Consider the following 19,389-nt stretch of genomic DNA (forward strand, 5'->3'; position numbering starts at 1 on the left):
GGACTTCAACACATGCAGTGTCCCCATGTGTCTGTTTGCGGTGGGGTGGGGAGGGGGGGGGGGGGGGCTGTGCCCCAGTAGAGCTTTATACCAAGCTATGCCCCTGATCTGCAGGTATTAATTAAAAAGTGTTTAAAATCCATACTGTACAATATATGTACATGACACTGAAAAAGTATGATAACAAAACAGAATGTCTGAGTTGAAAAAACACTCAGGGTGAATATACAAAAAAATAATAATAAAGTGTGTATTTTGATCATGATGATCACGATAACACAATCTGAAAAATGTCTTGCATCACAACGGCTCCCTTTGCAATATCAAGAACTAAGAATACAGAAATTAGGATGACAGACAACATGAATTTATCACAAAATAATGGTCTATTTTCATTCTGGAAATTCAGAAGACGTCGCATTGTACATTGAGGGTTTTATTTTGGAAGTGTGAACCAGAAGTTTCACGTATTTTCTCGGACTTGACACTAATTGTCCCAAGAAGGAGGGCTAGGAGTGTTCTGCTTTACTTTTCTCTAGTTATGGCCACTTTCTTTGTTGTTGTTGTTGTATGTAGTTAGGAGAACAGGCGACACGTTTTTATGCTGTGTAAAGTTTCATTTCTCATTAGTTGTCATTAACTGGCTGTATGGCTGAAATAACGTCAACTTGAATTTATTCAGACCGCTAACATCTCCAGTTTCAAGGATGCGAGCGAGTGGAGTCGCATTTTGTTTCTTTTCCATTTTATCAAAAGGAATATGAGGAGGAGAGGACGTATGTTTTCATCATTTTAAACTATGAGGGGTAAGTCTCGAAAAACAAAGCTGATTTAACTATCCATGTGGTGTTTTTCTCCAACGTTACTCACATTTAACGTTATCACACAACTTGTCTGACACTGTTCTTATAGTGTTAACGCTAGTTGGGTAAAGGAGTTGAGAGCTGTTGTATTTTATTGCATACAGTAATCTAACGTCACCTCGCTGCTGACCGTAAAATGTGTTGCTCAGCTGCATTTTTCCAATACTTGTGGTTTCTTCAGTTTGTGAAAAGTCAACACCAGACTCAATTGAAAACATGGCTAGTTAAAACTAACGTTGTTATTGACAAATGTAGAGATATTCTAATGCAAGTATATAACGTATTTCTGTATCAGTAATTCATGTTGTTTAATTCGGCATACACCCAAGAGACTAAACAGTGCCCTTTTAACCATTATAAACTTTCAAATGTAACCGAGACGTTATTCCTGTGGCTAACTGTTACCGCTTTTCAGCAGACAACTCCACAGTTTCACCGTGACGGTCGGAAGGCGAGCAGTGTAAACCAGTCAGCTACTATATATTATTTCGGCCTTTTGTCAAGGCCGAATTTCGGAGAAATTCTCAATGGGTCAGACGAGACATTGATTTTAATTTTTGTGTTGCATAATCGTAGCAATAAGGAAGAATATTTTAAAGTTAGTTTTGAAGGGTGTTTAGCTAAATGTTTCCCTCATGCAACAGAGGTTCGATGGCACATGGAGTTAGACGTAGGACAGGTCTTTTTTAAAAAATCTCTCTCTCTTCTCCTGTATCTATCCCTGTTTTATTGCTAGCATTAACCTCAGTACCAGGAATGAAGCAGCTAATTCAAGTCACAGAGTTAGTTGAGGCCATTGGATCTTAATACTGAGAGAATAGCTGCTATATTGAAATAATCTGCAGGTGTTGCCAAGTTTAGGAAAAATAGCTGAGTTAATGAATAACTGCAGATTATAGAATAACTACATCTACAACTGAAAACATTAGAGATGTATACTCTGCTAATCATACAAAAAGGTCAAATCAGCACCAGCAACACTATTGATTAACCGACTTGCATTTATTTTGAAGTAGGCTCAAAATAAATGTAAATCTTTTGACATTTTAGATGTCTTAGTCTTAGTTTATGTGAAAATTTGGAGCTCTGTTCGGTACAGTGTCGACAACCATCAACAACAAATGACACAAAATATGGAACTTGTCATGTTTAAGTTTGTCAGTCATTCACCAGAGCTGTTAAATTTAATGCCTGGTTGCATAGACGCTGCTCCAGTGGCTGGTAACAGATCAGTCATTGTAAGGCACTTCATCTTGGTGTGTCCTTTCATGCTGGCATTTAGCAAACCCACATTTTTCTTTCATTACAGCTTTAACTGTCTCTGTTGATGGCAAACCACAGTCGCACAATACCTCACCTACAACATGTTGTGTCATGCCGCACTTCGTTGGGAGAGCGTTTTGTGGTGGTTTTAAAGGTGTAATTAGATTTAATTTAGCTGCCAAGTGATGACGGGGTACTTCATCCTCATGGGTCCCCGGTCTGGATTTTACGTGGATGAGTCAGTGAGTTTCACTAAAAAAAAAATACAAAGATACCTTTATCCAGAACTGACAACCTTATAAACATCAGTGGAGTTCATTTCGACTCGCCCTCTGGCTTTGTCACTTCATATCACAACACCTCAGAGTTTGCCCCACTGGCAGTAAAAACATTCAAACTGTCTGCCACGGCAAAGGAGGAACTGACAGTTTTATGTGTTTGCAAATGTTACTGTAACAAGCTAGTGTATTTTTGAACTTACGGCATTTCAAAGAGAATGTCTGATGACCATCACAGGGTTTGAGTATAGTTGATCTAAACATAGCTCAAATCAGTGGTTGCAACTGGGTGCAAATCTCTCTGCACAATAATTATGGACAGTCTGCTGATCCTTCTTCCTGCAGCTCAGGAAACACAACTCATGCCTTCCTGTACAACATACCGCACACAGACAAGTAATGCAAGTGGGTCAGTTTGGGAGTCGCATTGTCATTGCGTGGTCTGGTAATGATCGAGCAGCATTCCAGTGCACATTTACATTTAATTTAGGTCAAACCAAACAAAGGCGTCACTTGCGAGACTGACTGACCGACTGTCTCTGGTTAAATTTATTCCCTGACCCCCCCTCTTATACAGCTCTTTAGGAATGCAGCTCATAGAGTTATTATGATCATGAGCTGTGCAGTGGAATTTTACCATGTCTCCCCTTCTCCAGATTCTTCTCAGCCTCGGTCCTAATGTGCAACGTGTCCAAATGGTTTGGTTCCAGCGAGCCAGGAGCTGCTGTACAAGAGTGTACAGTGACTACATTGATGTAGACTCAGAGAATATGAGTTGGGGTGGATGCCGCTGCAGAGCTTGACATCAAGTGTGTCTGTCTTTGATAGCATTAATTAGATGGTGCAAGCTTTAAACCATACTTATGGCTCAGAGGCCTCAGTTAATCTGAATTTATAATCCTATATGTTGTTAACTTGCCTCTGATAAACAGCTCAACCATTTGGAGGAGCTTTTATTCCACTGTGTAGATAGGTGTGGTTAAAATGCTGTCCCTCATTCACTAACTGTGAATGAGGGACAGGCTCTTTAGTATGCTTTGAGATTCATGTGTTTTCATGCCTGTAAAGCTCTTTCAAATCACTTAAAGTGTGCATTCTTCCCAGTTATTGGGAAGACAGCTTTGCAAGAACACTGAATTAGATTTAATGCTTTGCTGTATCATTGGCATTTTGTATTTGGCCAGCTGTGTGGTTTAGGACAACAGCTACAGAGAAAAGAGAATTCCCCTGGGGGTAGAGGAGGGTTGGGGTGGCTCAAGACTCAGACACATAGCAGCAGAAGGCTGCAGTAACCTTGTTCCTGCTACTGTGTTTCCTTTTTCTGACTGAATTTATTTTTGGAAACCGACCTCGACAGGAGACTGTCCTTCCTGACCTTCTCGCTGTCCCTGCCTACACCTTTTAGACAGCTTCAGATATGTGATGTTCCAAAAGTAACCGTGTCCTCCTGTGTTACCTCAGTATCCCTTTGACCCTGCAGTGTGCTGTCTGGACTTGTTTTTAAGTGCAGAGTGATTTATGAGTAATTTTTGTGTCTTGACTTCTTTTTAGGTTGTTTACAAAAGGAGACAAAAGGAGACAAGGGGGAAATGACAGTGTGCTAGCACAAGAAGACGCTTTAAGGCAGTTACAATCATAAATCTTGTGAAGCTCCTGTTTTGTTGATCATTTCTGGATAAATTGATATCAGATTCTGTGGATTTTTCTAAACATCTTTGTGAGGAAGTCCCTGATGCACTCACTTATGGAGAACTGAGGGTGAGCTGACTCTTGCCCCCTCTCAACATGCTGGCTCTGAGGCTGGAGCAGGGCAGGCGAGGGGGTGGTGAGGTTGATCACCTGCAGAAAAGGGCCACTGTGGGCTGGCAGGGCCGGCAGTCAGGGAGGCCCCCTTCTCATGAGCAGGGCATTAACATCAGGGAGAAGATCTCCCAGTGGGAAGGTCGCAGTCAGCAGGGCAACAGCCAGGATGCCGGGGTGAAAGCACACCCTCCAACTGTATCCCGAACTCTGTCTGAGGATCTGCTGGGCAATGGATGTTCCAGTGAGGGTTCAAGAGGGGGGCTTCACGCAAAAGCCAACCTCTCAAAAGCTGAGAGCTTGGGCTTAGATTTTCGGGAATCCCCAACACAAGCTGGACACGGTGTGGTTGGTAGGAAGTCAGAACCTCTGCAGAAATGTTCCACTGAAATTTCCAGTACATCCCCAGGAAATAAACTTGCAGCGCAAATATTTGCATGTCCCAAAGTGGAGGCTAACAAGGTTAACTCTACAGGTAAACAAGCTTTCACTACCAATGGCAACCAGACAATGGATCGCATCTTGGATGTTGAAGTAGTTTCTAAACCTCTACCTCTATCAACTGATTACCAAGAAGACAACATGCCTGCCGGGAATTTCTACACTTCGCGGGGTTTCTGGCGTAAGCTCGAGGGAGACAGACTGCTCTGGGAGAAAGGCAGGGAGTCTTCAGGTGAAGCTCAGCCTCCTCCCAAACCTCAGCGGACATTCCAGTATCGGGGAGCCAACAACAATAACTCGGGGCACACAATGCAATGGGACATAAGATCTCATCATAACAACCATTCCACCAACAGAAATAGGAGGGTAGCCCACCCACCTAGCTTCCCACCTCCTCCATGTCCTGTTGCAAAGACTGATGGGATTTCAAGGCATAAAAAGAACAGGTGAGTCCATGAACTGAAAGCAGAGCGAAAATTACTTGCAGATTGCTTTTGTTGAACAGTTAGGGTTGAAAGTATACATTTTGACCTATTATGACCTCTGAATGTTATTTAACAGTTTATTATGTTTTTAAAGAAAACAACTCCTCCTGATTGAATATTGCATTTTGCAGTTGTTCTCTGCTTTGGACTCTGGCTAAAACACATTGTGGTCTTTACTGAATATCAGCAGAGTGTTTTTAGGGCAGTTTTGAGGAGGGCACTGCCTAATTGCTGGCTAGGGTCCAGGTGTGATGTCACATGATATCTGGCAGCATTGTTCTCTATTGTCTGGATGTGGCCTAGTTCCTCAGCAGCAATGAGTCCAGGGTCATCATCTACAGGCACGCACACACACTCTGGCTCATTCACTCAAGGCTAAACAAAACAAGACATAACTGTGTAACCCATGTACACAGTCAGCTCAGGACTTATTAGGTGACATCAGTACTAACGATGTAGTTTTCTGTAACTGTCATGTCCTGGTGTTGTGTATCATTATCATCAAAACATTGTCAGTTTTTCACAGAATATAACAAATGATAATATGCAGAGAAAAAAATTAAACTGTAATTTTGGGATGTACAACAGTTTAAGCACCCTTCTACTTGTAAAACCCACAGGACTTCATTAAGTCATAATTGATTCACTAGGACTTGTAAGGCAGGTCAAGAATTGTCATTAGGACTTGTCAGCTGATGACAGTTCCAGAGATGATACATTCTCTGACCTTCCAACCTTTAGTAACAAGTCTAAGTAAGTCTAAGCAAGTGAGGATTTGAAAATGAAGCAAACTGATGCCTCCCAAACAGGGGAGGCTGTAAAAAGATCACAGTTTCCACTGTCTGAAATGTCATTACAAAATGGCAATTAAGGGGAACTGTGGAGGTCAAGACCAGATCTGGAAGAGCAAGAAAAGTTTCAGATAACACTGCACAACTGCTGGGCAGGAAGACAAAGCTAAATTTCTATATGACTACAGAGGAGCTGCAGGAAGGTGACACAGGAGGGGTGGTGCACTGTCCCATTGAGCAGCGTTGATGTACACATAGGTACTATGTGGAAGAGACATCAGAAGGAAACCTCACCTGCGACCTCATCGCAAAAGTCAATGTCTAAATAATAATAATGATTATTACTCAATAAAAATGATGATGATTGTTATTATCATTATTTTATTATCATTTTTAAGTGTATAATATAAAAAGTAACAGTGAATTAAAATTTGAGGTTTAATGTTTCAATGTCTGTCTGCTGCACTGGATGTATTAACTTTGCCTTGGGGTGCCCTGAGTACATCCATCTGTACATGAGGTTTGCTTTCCAGTTATGGTGGAAAAAAGCCTCAGTCATGTATCTGAATATGAGCGCAAGAAAGAAACTGATGAAAATGTAGTTGTGTTAATATAATTAGAAAACACAAAAGTGTCGTTACACTAATAAAATTACCTTCACAAAGTCTTATGTGTAATGTTTCATTACACTTCACTATCAGTCTCAATCATACTACTCAGAGTAGAGGAGGGGTTGGTTTATGGGAGTAGTGTCAGAATATTGACAAAATATATTTTGTCAGGAGAAGCTGCGCAAATGATACAAAATCATAAAATTTATTATAAAATGCCCAAAGGATTTATACATATCCATTTAAATAAATAGTCCAATCACTCTGCCTAATGACGATGTCTTTATGTCTTTAAGAAACTGATTCAAGAGAATCCTTGGAAATTCAGCTGAAGTTTAACAGGTTGTCTCTCACCCAGTCATGTCTGCACACAGTCAGCAGCCATTAGCTGTCATTCACTCTTGTCTATTTTGAAATTCCTTCATGGGGTTAGGTATTACATCACACTGAACATGAATTATGTAACAGTTTGTGTTTCAGCACTGAGCCAGATTGACTGTGTACATACTTGGCCACTGTATGCATGTAAAAACATCTTAACACCCTGAAACTTGCACTACAAAACAGCTGAGAGTTAATGTAAACTGATAACTAGACAATAGCTGCATCTTCCCTTTTTAAGTTTTCAGGGAAAGAGAGTTGCATATTGACCTAAATTTTGTTAAGAAGATGATGATATTAACATATTGCCAACTGATCTCTCTGTCTAAATTCTGTCACACTCTTTCTCATTGTTTGTTTGTTTGTTTGTTTTTTTTACAACTTCTGTACCATGCGCTCAGTCATTTCCTTTCATGGCAGTTTAACACATTCTCTGTGTTCTTGCTGCGTTTGATATCAACATAAGGAATTTTGTGATGGGACGTTGGCTGATCATAAGACAATAGTGTAAACAATAGTATACTAGCTATCTTTATGACAGCAGCCAGGCCCCTCTTTCTCACTGCCTTCCCTTCTTACCCTGCCACAGGAAGTCCTTTGAGTATGAGGATGCAGCTCGTCTGACGGTGAAGCAAGGCACGCTGGGAGGCGAGGCAAGGAACTCGGGCCTTTACCATGCCTATTCTGACGACAATATTTATGAGGACATTGTCTGTAAGTTGAATGAAAAATGAAAGAAGACATTGTGGAGCTAACTGTGAATGAAGCTCCAGAGATCTTGATCACCATGGTCATGTCCACTGCCTTGGTAGCTGGACTGATATTGGCATTATACACAAAATATTGCAGGTTTTAAAAAAGTTATTAATTTGTTTGAAGGAATATAGCCGATAGCCATGCATCGTTTTTTTTATATCCACAGCAGACACCTCAGTCAAATGCTGTCAGACCAGGAAAGCTAGCATTAGGTTCTGGTGAAATTTTTCAGTGTGGAACATCCAGCCAATATGTCTAATCTTTCCCATCACTGTGTCTTCCCTCAGGTGAAGTGACCAGAGATAACCCCTATGAGGATGTCAAGCTATCTCCTGTGTGTCTGCCTATTGCAAGGTCCCAAGTCCCAAAGGTAATGGCACATATTCTCTCTCTCAGTACAAAGTATTTTTATTAGTTCTGTATGGATGTATCAGATGATGTCTGTGTAACCTGAGATTGTAAAAGGGAAGAAGAAGGAAGTATTGTAGTTAAACACTGTGTAATTACCTAAAAGTAGGTGATAAGACAGTTCTTGTCTTCCAGCTCCCTCCTAAACCCCAAACGCTGCAAGGTTATGCTGGCAAAGTGGAGAAGAAGGGGTTCCAAGTAACAGCATCCAAATCCTCAACCCTTGCAGAAACCCCTAAGCCAGCTACACCCCGGCACACAAGTACACAAAAAACACAGAGGACGCCTCAGGTAAAGTTGGTATAGCTGAATTTTGTCATTAGTGTTAACAAACATTGTACTTAGAACAGTGATCGACTGAGATGTTTTTTTATGTTGCTGTACAGTAGAACAACAAAGCAGTATGTGCTGTGTTGAATGATGAGTCATATGTCATGTTGGAAAGAAAAGAAGAAGGCGGTGACTTGTTGAGCAGGAAGGAGAGGATGCTGAAAGAAATAGATAGGAGTAGATGTATGACTGTATGTATGACTCCTTCATTAGAATTCAGACAGAACACACAAATTCACACATTCAACCCATGGCAGTGGAAAGAGAGTGGACAGGGAGGAACTTTAACGATAAGGTAAAGTAATAAAACAGACTTAATGACATGATCTGTATCCATAAAGGTGAAAGGGATAATAGCTTTAAAACTGACATAACACTTGTAGTGTACCTGTCTGCAGGAGTGACAAATGCCAATCAAGTTTATTTTTGGATGGTGTTTTAACACAGTGTCTTTGCTGTTTCGTTTATTTCCCATTACTGCATGTAAATTTTAAATAACACATAGTTGAGATTATATTTTAGTAATTAAACAATACATTTAGTTAACCAGCTGTCCTTGAACTTTTTGAGATCACACATTTTTTATTTCACATTTTCAAGATGTTAAAACAATGAAACGGCATAGACATAATAACACCTCATTATGTATTTTTCTGCTTAACAACAGCACCATTTTAGTTTCTTTCCATATACTCATACAAGTTTGCCTCTTCAACTGGCAGTGCTCTGTGTGTCCTCTTAAAGATAAGTTTGAGCTTCCTGTATGTGTCTCTGTGTATTGAAGCAGACCAAGAATCCACTATCAGACATTCAGCTGTGTTCTTTCAGGGCATTAACAGGAGAATGCAGGAATGTAGGGGTAAAAAAAATGCTGAAAATCTATAATATAATTATGTACTTAGAGGCTGTTATAACATGATTCCCTGTAATCATGATTCTATAATGGCTGTAAAATTATGGGGCTGACAAGTACCTGTGTGTGTTGTACAACGCAGTACGTCAACAAGATTGAGACCATCTTTGATGACAAGCGAGGGAGGAAGAGAGTGAAGAACCAGGGAGTCTCAGTAAGAGGTACACACACACACACATGCACACAGTGTCGCAGATGCCCAAATGTCACCCACATCAACACTTCAATAAGATTAAGTTGAGCCTCTTGGTGGAAATACCCAGCTTTTGATGGTACACACAGGACCAGCTGCAGTAGGCAAAGCCACTGATTATGAAACAAAGGCTGACTGTCTGCATCTGATTATGGCCTCTCAAGTCTTTTCCATTCCTCTGCTTCTTCCTAATCCCTCCCCTTCCTATCAACAGAGGAGACCAGCGGGACAGAGAGCGACCCTGAGGACAACACCAAAGGTATCAACTTAGAGTTAAACTGTAATGTTGCTTTTCAGGTTAAAGTTTTCTTATATGGAGTAAGACATACTGGTTATATCTGTCTGTATATTGACACTCCTGTGTATAAATATAGGTCTGCATGGCAAAAAATAGAAACAAAAGAATCCATAGCATCCTTGAAGCACTCATTAGCCCCAAGGAAGTTAATGTTATATTTCAGGGCTACTTATTGCCAGTCATTGCTGAAACAATAAGTCAGTTAACTAAAGTTTCAACTAACTGGTTCAAAGTCATTTATTAAATTAAATTATTAAATTAATTAACACTTTAAATTTTCTCACTAGTTTTAACTTTTTAAATGTCAGGATCTGCTGTTTTTCTGTTTTCTATCATTGTTAATTTGGGTTTTAGATCTAGACATTGAGAGCGTCTTTTTGTGATATTTACAGTTACGCTAGAGTGGATGCTTTGAGACAAATGCTAAGGTTATAATGCAAAAATGTTTATGTTTACTAGGGAATGTTTACCATACTCACCATCTTAGTTTTTTATGTTAGCATGCTAACATTTGCTAATAAGCACTGAAAATAAAGTAGAACTGAGGCCGTTCGCAATGTCATTAGTTATGCAGGTGTTCAGGGAGTCATTAACCAAAATATTACACAAATTGAAGTTTTGACCTAATGATGGTGCTGGATGAAAAATCAGTTTTAAAAAAATCAAGTTTTAAAAATTCATCCTCTGGGGACCATGAATGCCAAAACAAAATTTAATGGAAAACTTGAGAACTCAGAGAGCAGAGTGTGTGTATGTATGGAGTATGTGATTCTGTAAATTTTTCATTGTGTTGGATGAGAAGCTAAAGAGAAATTTCCACCCAGGTGGACAATAAAGTAAATCTTAATCTTAATGGAAATCAGTCCAGTAACTGTTGAGATAAATCAGTACCACAGTGCTCAACTGAACAGTTGTCCCTCCTCAGAAAAGTCAAAAGGTACCAGCTAGGCTTGTGAGAGATATGGTTCAAACTCTGAGAAACTTAAATAATACCACCATTGTGAGATTAACCATGACTATTGTTTCTATGTAACCAGAGTCACAATTATACTGTATATTGATATTTAAAATGCCTTATATTGCTCCTCTGTGCTGGATTAGATATGTCCCAGGACAAGCATTACAGTATGGTTTCACTGTGTGGTGTCCAGCAGGCTCCAGGAGATCAGTTTACATTCAGTCTACACTGAAACGTCGGCCAGGCTACCGCACCCTCGAGAGAGACCTGATCCAGCTGCAGCAGCAGCAGCTTTTCCAGATCTTTGTGGTGGTGTCGCTGAGAAAAGGCTCCCCAGGAAACACCTACTCCCCTGAAATTACTCAGCAGTTCCCCAAAATGGTTAGAAAGAGCCCTTACAGTAACATTACCCCACCCTTCCTTAAACTTTATCTTGCTCAGTGATATTTAAGAGAGATAATTCTTATCATATATGACCAAGAATTCTTTATAGAATTTCTCAGGATTACGCAAGTCAAGAGTTTTTTGAAAGAAAGTTGTTAACTTTTGTTTATACATATGGATCATTGTTCATATTTTTCAGAGTTTAGACTTTAAAATATTGTCATTTTGTAATGAAGTTTAAATTTTAATTCTCAGATATGACAATAATCAATGTTTGGAGAAAAAGTGTTAAAATCACTCAAGTAGAGATATTCAAGACTATTAATCCCTGCATGAGTCAGTCTTCATTTCTTATACTGAACTGAAATAATTTCTTGCTGATTTCACCTGATGTCCCTCTGGAAGTCCTTTGGCAAATGCTGCTGTGCTAATCTGGAGTCCCTCTGTTTCAGTTTGAGAAGTCTTCCCGGCTCTCCAGAGAGGCTGAGGATCAGCTGAAGGTCATTCCCAAGTTCTGCTTCCCCGACTCACAAGACTGGAAGCCCTCTGCACACATGCCAAGGTCAGCTCAAACTCTACAGTAATATTTAACTTTTTTCACCTACAGTATTTAGACTAAGCTATAGCACCATTAACTATCAGTTGTGTTATGTTCAGTACCCCATTTCCTCTTTTTCTATTTATATCCTCAGCTGTCAGCTGTAACCCATAAATTGCGGCTGCAGCAACACAAATTCCCCGCAGGGATCATTAAAGTTTCATCTGATCTAATTAAATCTTTGAGTGCTAAGGGGCATTGGGTATTCTTTTTTTTTCTATTTAGTTCATTGTTGTAATGTGGGTTATGATCTTTAAAACAACATCTTTTGCCTTTAAAACAACAAAAACTTTATCTGTGGCAGCAAGTAAACAGGAAATATCTGTCCATTTACCTGCTATCTGTATGCTCTGCCTTTATATCTCCAGAGACTAAAATTAATCAGTAGCATTTTTTCACTTAACTTATTCCCTAAAGATATTTTTCAATCTGTTTTTTCAGTTTTTATACACGGAATGATAGATGTTTCAATTTTTTCTTTGTCAGGAAAAGGTCAGCACGAATGAACTGATTTTTGGCAGTGGATTTTATCTTTAAATGCCATATCACTCCCTGTGTATTGATCTTGTGTTCGCAGTGAGACCTTCTCCTTTGTCCTGACCGGAGAAGATGGCAGCCGCTGGTTTTGTTACTGCCGTAAGATCCTGGTGAGTGTGGATGAGTTAACATTTGCGTCTGAGTCATTGACTCAAGCGCTCGTTTATTTGTGTGTGTCTGTGATGACATGGCAGCCCGCCATGTGCTTACTCAACATCTCTGAGGAGATGTGAATCAGTACATGTGAATCACAGACCATACCACTTCTGAATCAATGACAGAGAGCAAGAAGAATTTCATCATTTCCCCCCTTTCTTTTGCCTCACAAAGCAAGCTGCCTTTAGATCCCTTTCAAGACACTTTTCACAAACATACTTTTTAGGTTGAAGTTATGAGGTATATCTGTCTTCTATTTTGTTTGTGTTTATTTTTCATTGTGAACATGCTGTGGTTGTCTTATTAAAGACATGAAGAGGTTTATGTATTTGGTTTGACCTAATGATGGTGCTGCTGTCATAAACATGGGTTGAATTTAGACTTTAGATTTGTTTAAGTTTTCTTTTCTTCCTATCTTCCTATATTTGATGTATATTATAGTGTTTTTTGTCAGATATATCTGTCATTACTTGCTCATGACATATGAAACTATGTGTTCGTCTCCCAGCCCAGTGGAAAGGGGAAGAGGCTTCCTGAGGTGCACTGTATTGTCAGCAAGCTGGGCTGTTTCAACCTGTTTGCAAAGGTAAAGTTACCATATAATGTGTCTGCTCTCTTGTTTCTTCCTTTGTAGGGAGATGAAAAGAGCTGGATTTGGAAAAGTTCAGTCCACTAATCCACTTGAAGCGTGTGTAAACTGTTTCCTTGAAACTCCCTCTATGTATTAGGATGGAATGAGGCTACACTAGAAAATAATCCTGAGCAGTCACTGGGTGTGCTTTTCAAAAAAAAAAAAAGAAATTGAATGCATGTATGTGTCCCACCCAGATCAAGAGAAATTTACAAACAGTAAGTGTGAATACGGCCACGAAGAAAACTGCATATATGTGCAGGACTGCATTTTGCCTCTGCTCCATTGTTTAGAGTTTAATCAACACTAGTTCCTTCAGGACACACAGTGATTTGTCTCGCTCTGTCTGTCCAGATTTTGGAGGAGGTGGAGAGGCGCAGGGAGATTTCCCCAGCGCTGGTTTATCCATTTATGCGTAGTGTGATGGAGGCCCCTTTTCCAGCCCCCGGACGCACAGTCACCGTCAAAAGCTTCCTCCCTGGCTCTGGCAGTGAGGTAACCCTGAAACCAAAAGAGGAAATGTTAATTAGTAGTTTTGTTCCTTCTAACCACTCCTTTCTGCAGACTCAGAGTGACTCAGAATGGGAGGTTATCTGTGCAAACAATAGGGATAGCTATTTCAGCTTTGAGGGGTTCATGTCGGGACAGCTATATATATATATATATATATATATATATCATTTTAACAGTAATTGATTTAGTCATAACTGTTCTAACTCAAAATAAATGAAGTAATGACCTTTCCCCTAAAACTCATTTATATGGATGAATGTAAAACATCTGCTCTCACTTAACATTGCAGGTTTTCAGGCATTCACACTCAACAACTGTAAATGACTGTAAGCTCTAACTATTTATGTACGCTGTGTAGGCTGAGGCCATATGCTCTTGTTGCTTTGCCAGGTGCTCACTTTGTGTCGGCCAGTGGACTCCAGATTAGAGCATGTGGACTTTGACAGCCTGCTGCAGTGTCTCAGTGTCGGGAAACTCCTACAGGTTTTTGCTTCCCTCCTTCTTGAGCGGAGAGTCATCTTCATCGCTGACAAACTAAGGTACTGCTGTAGTAAAACACACACAACACTGCAGGGCCACGTAACCATCAGTACTTAGAAGGACAATATAAGGATAAGGCAATTCAAAAATATTAAGGTAGGCAATTAAAAAAAGACTATATGACAGCTTATAGTCAATGTTTGATTACATCACACAGGCCCAGGGCCACTACTATCTGTCTTTGTGTACTTTGGTCTCAGTGTGCTGTTTCACAAAATGCAAAGCTGCACCAGAGACTAGCAAGTCAAGTCAGGTTTATTTGTACAGTCCAGTATCACTTACAGTGTCTCAATGGGCTTTACAGGTCCACAACGATAACAGGCCCTGACTCTGCCCAAGCTGAATAAAAACTTAGAACATCGTTAGAAACAAGATATCACTCACATTTTGAACAGTAAACTCAAATGGAAATGTATTTATCACGACTATTACATAAAAACACATACACAGAAGTTACTGAATCACAATTGATAAAATAACAGTCAAAAGGTTGCGATGGAGTCAGAAGCATGGTAAGGCAGTTTCTGCCACAAAGTTGTCCAAAGTGACTAAAAGGGTTCAGAAAGGTTATTAGAAATACAATTATCCAGAAGTTGACTGGATCTTAAACTTTGGACAGGAGGTGTCGACGAGGGATTGGTTTAAAGTTATTGAAAATATCTGGATTTAGAGTTTTTTCACTGATAACAGCAGTTTGAAACTGAGAAGACACAACCCCCAATGATGAATGACTGGTCACTTTCTATATGGAGAAAATAATAGGAAGTACAGATGAGTGTGCTTTGGAAAAAGTGCTGAGCTTGGCAGAGTGTTTCTCAGAGATGGAAATTGACCAATCAAAGGGAGGCTGAGGGAGAGTTTCACAGTATGTAGGCAACTGACCGTAAAGGAACAAGACAAGTTGCATTTTGGGAAAATTTTTTGTTACACAAGTACTGTTTGCTGAAACATTGTACAGTTGGTCACAGTTCAAATGCAGTGTGATGCATCTGTTTTCCTGGGGTTATGTATGATCTATTTGTGTCATATGATCAGTGTGGGAACTGAATAGTGTTTTTCTGTCTCCTCTGCTCTTCGCTGCAGTGTGTTGTCCCGGTGTGCCCATGCAGCCCTGGCACTGCTATACCCATTCACATGGCAGCACACCTTTGTGCCTGTGTTACCAGCCAGCATGCTGGACATCAGTTGCTCCCCAACCCCGTTCCTCATTGGGGTGCTGGCACCCTGCCTGCCAGAGCTGCTGGAGCTGCCCATTGAGGAGGTCGGTCAGAGTTATGTTTTAAAATCATTTTGTTCAGTTTGCAGTTTAAATAGACTGCTGTGTCTGTGTAGTGGTTTTAGTGCCATGTTTTGGCTGTATATTCACTGCATACTGTGAAGGAATGCAGAACCAGTAGTGCAGCACATACTGTACAGCAGCATCCACTGTGTGAGAGTAGAGGTGGAGAAACACCTTGAACAGGTTGTAGCTCAGGCTCACTTCACCTTTTTTTAAATTCATTGCAAAATAGTGAACTTGTGCATTTACTGTCATTCTTTCCTCTCCTCTGTCTTCCCAGGTGCTCATTGTGGATCTGTGTGCAGACAAGTTTGTCGTTCAGGTGTGTACACACAGCAGTGTATAATGGCAATGATAGGTGTGGTCCCAGTGGGAAAACGGCTTTGCCTGCACTTGTTTGAATGCAGTGACAGACACAAAATTATTTTACACACATACACAGAGTGCCACAGAGATGAAAATATGCAGGATGGAAGCCCAGGGCAAAATCATGTTTTAAGGCTGATTTGGAGCTGCTACTCAGTTAATGATAAAACATGTTTTTATTTTGGTTGTGTCTGTCTCAATTTGACTGGATTCCTATTTGACATTTCATTTAGTGAACTTAATCTTTGTTCACAGCCTCTTCCTAACAGAACAAGCTGTGGTGGCCTCACCACTCCAGCATGAGCTGTTATACAGAACTCTAATTTCAATATCGCTGGTAGCTTCCCCCTTCATCATGTAGCATGAAGTACATGATTGTTTGAACAAAGGGCTAAATTATCTTTGACGCACACAGTCTAGTCTGTGTCGGTTATTTATCTAGACAATGACAACCTTTTATTCTTGCATCTCTGTAGTTCAGCACATTGGATTTGAAATGGGTTATTTTCCAGATACTTACAATACTTACCTTTAGAGCTTTAAAGCATCTTTGTTTTATGTATATCAGATTTTATACCCATACAGTATTTCTGCTCATGTTCACTGGTACAGAAGGAATTCCCACTGAGGCCAAAAAGAGACAGATTTATGTTCTGACAGTGGGTAAAACTGATTAAGTGTATGTTTGTGACTGGTGTTGACCCCTCCTGTGATGTTCCACAGCTGGGTGATGAAGACTGCATCCTGCCCAGTAAACTGCAGCAGCACTGCAGCAGATCCTGGAGGAGAGGGAAGAAATCCTGAGACAGGAGGATGGAGACAGATGTGGAGGTTGGTATAACAGACATCACATGTACCAAACTGCAAATATTGTATGTCAGTCAGGTATTTCAGTCATTGATTATAAAGCCCTTAACAGTCCTCACATCACCAGATGGAGTTCATTTTTCTCCTTATCTGTAGTGAAGAAAATTAGCAGGTCTTGTTTTTCATCACAGCACCATGAGCTCTTCCCTACATTCAGTCTGCTACATCTATGATCAGAGGATGATGATTTTAGGAATGAATTGTAGATGCCTGCTGCACACCGTGTCTGCACTACTGATGACCTACTGCAATTTAGTTTTATTCTGCTGTTGCTGTTCAGATGACAATCTGTTTACATTGTTAACAGGGTTATGATTTGCAGTACATCAATTTGCGCTCCATAATTAAAAAACAGTTCACTTGCTTTGGAGAATATTATAAACCCATTTCTCTTTATCATGCAGACCAGCAGGCTGACCTGAGCTCTCTGGTGTCAGAGGGTTTTGTGCGGTTCTTCGTGGAGCTGGTGGGCCACTATCCTTTCCATATGGTCGAGTCCTCCAGTGGAAACAGGGAACTTCAGCGCGACAGCTTCCGCAAATCTCATCCCTCCCGTGGAGTCCGCCAGTTCCTGCAGCTCTTCATGGACACTCAGATGTTTGCTGGCTTCATTCAGGACAAAGAGCTGCGAAAGGGAGGAGGAAGAGGTGACAGTGATGTAGCAGTGATAATAGCCATAACGGTCAATTCTTCATGAAGATGTTAACAGTTGGCTAATGGGGGACTATTTAGTTTCCGTTACAATTCACTGATGAGTTCAGGAGGCAAAACAAAGTTTGTACATGCACAACAATTTCTTACCACTCACTTCTAACAGAGTGGAACTACTTCTTACACAATAAACAAACAAACAATAAAGTCAATGAGAAGAAAATAAACATCCTCTGCCACTGTCCCTCCAGCTAACACTTTGATTAATCTTTGACATGAATGTGTTTATTGTATTAATCTGAGCTTTGATTTAACTGCTGCCTAAACTGGCCTTACCTCTGAGTGTTCCCATGCTGGGGGGGATAAATGTCAATAATGATAATAATAATAATAAATCACTAAATTTAGCCAGTGTTCATCCTTATCTGCAGCTATTCTGCTTGTATAATAAGTGCTGAAAGTTTGAAGAACAGTGAGTTTGTGGGGAACATATTAAATATCATCTTAATGAGATTTCACATAAAAGTTGGAATAATGAAGTCTCCCGATAATTAAACCAGACATATGATCTTAGTTAAATGAGTCATGACCTGTATTGACCTAGAGGCAGGATATTTCAAGAGCAGAGTTAAGAAGATAATTCTACGCCTGCAAACACCAGAACAATAAACTCTGCTGCATATGAAGAAAATCTAACCTTGTTTATTTAAGTCAGATTTCTACTGCTGCTCTCCCTTTGTCCCGATGGATGAATATTTTCATCTTTCTCTCAGGTCTCTTTGAGGTCAGAGTGGCAGAGTATCTGGATTCATACCCTGAGCCAGAGCCAAGTGGTGTGAACAAATTTCTTAAAGGACTGGGTAAGTGTTCTTCATCATCCATCATCAAAAGTTTTACTTGAAGGGGTTAATGTTCAACAGCTAATTGTTTTTCTTTCTTTCTTTCTTTTTTTTGTAGGAAACAAAATGAAGCTCCTGCAGATTAAGTGAAAACAGACCAACACCCTGGCTTTTAATATAAAGACTGTAATTAAAAACAGAATACTCGTTGCTGCTGGACTGACTGAGGAAATGAATGTGGATCAGTCGTGTGTCTGGATGTGAATGGGACAGTGAGGAGTTTGGATATGAGAGGACCATGTATGTATGTTTGCGAGCAGTGCACATCTTGTCGGATGAAAACTGGAAATACTTTTCATGTTTCTTTTCGAGCATTGCTTCATGATGCCTTGCGGATGAGGTATTGTCTCCTTGTGAAACTACAGAAATATACAAAAAACCATTCCAGCTAATTAACCTCAGTAATCAACCTGAATGTGGTTGTAACTATTTGGTCTTTGTTTTTGAATGGAAACCTGTTTATTTTCATTTTCACATTCAGATCAGTTCTGCTGCACAATATGTGCATTTTACAGTAAATGCAACTTTAATGTTACATTTCAATCTTTAAGTACTTATTGGGAATACTATGTATGGTTCTAACCTGATGCATGTTTTTATACATTTTAATGTATAATTCTGTTATCTTTTTTTCATTCCTCAAAGCACAAGCTGCAAAAAACCTTTTGTTTACTTTGTTTTTATTTCAGATTTAGAGGTTTATTAACTCTGATCACAACATTTCAGTGTTTGGACTCCAGGTTAAACCTCAACAATCAAAATGAGTATTGTGATTTTGTGGAAATTAATTTCCTTCTTTGTCCTTAATTTTTTCCTGTTAACTGGAGTTGTAAATATGTTTTTTACATTTTGCACATGTTGAGAACCATTGTACAGTATTTGGAATATTTTTGTATTAAAGCATGACATGTCCTACATACTTTTTAAATAAATGGGCTCCCAAGGACAGTATTTAATGTGTGACAATGCTGTTTATAATGCAGAAGCCTACAACTGGGTTGTACAGTTACCCTGCCTAACTAGAATAATATTTGAGGTTTAGCAATGATAATTTCAGTAATTTTTTGTGTATTAAAAAACATTAAAAGGATTGGTTCATGTCTTTTTAATTTACAATTCTCTCCTTTGGAAATGTTGATTCAGTAACAAAAAGAAGGGATCTTTCATGGCTGCAGCTTTGGATGATAAAGCTTAATTTA

The 19,389-nt window shown here is 39.7% G+C and overlaps 1 protein-coding gene across 1 annotated transcript; it reads left to right on the top strand.

Moving 5' to 3' along the window:
• Nucleotides 1-495: 495 nt before the first annotated feature.
• dennd2c (DENN/MADD domain containing 2C) lies at nt 496-19,280 on the top strand. Its single transcript, XM_018675227.2, is given in 20 exon segments — nt 496-806; nt 3,956-5,091; nt 7,503-7,627; nt 7,957-8,039; nt 8,213-8,368; nt 9,403-9,481; nt 9,728-9,772; nt 10,966-11,150; nt 11,606-11,715; nt 12,329-12,398; nt 12,953-13,030; nt 13,430-13,570; nt 13,979-14,127; nt 15,212-15,389; nt 15,688-15,729; nt 16,497-16,533; nt 16,536-16,604; nt 17,045-17,287; nt 18,065-18,151; nt 18,249-19,280. Coding segments are annotated over 19 exon segments (2,811 nt in total). The 5' UTR covers nt 496-806; nt 3,956-4,189; the 3' UTR covers nt 18,281-19,280.
• Nucleotides 19,281-19,389: the final 109 nt, after the last annotated feature.

Source organism: Lates calcarifer, linkage group LG6 (genome assembly GCF_001640805.2).
Source record: "Lates calcarifer isolate ASB-BC8 linkage group LG6, TLL_Latcal_v3, whole genome shotgun sequence".
In the NCBI taxonomy this organism is placed as follows: Eukaryota; Metazoa; Chordata; class Actinopteri; family Centropomidae; genus Lates; species Lates calcarifer.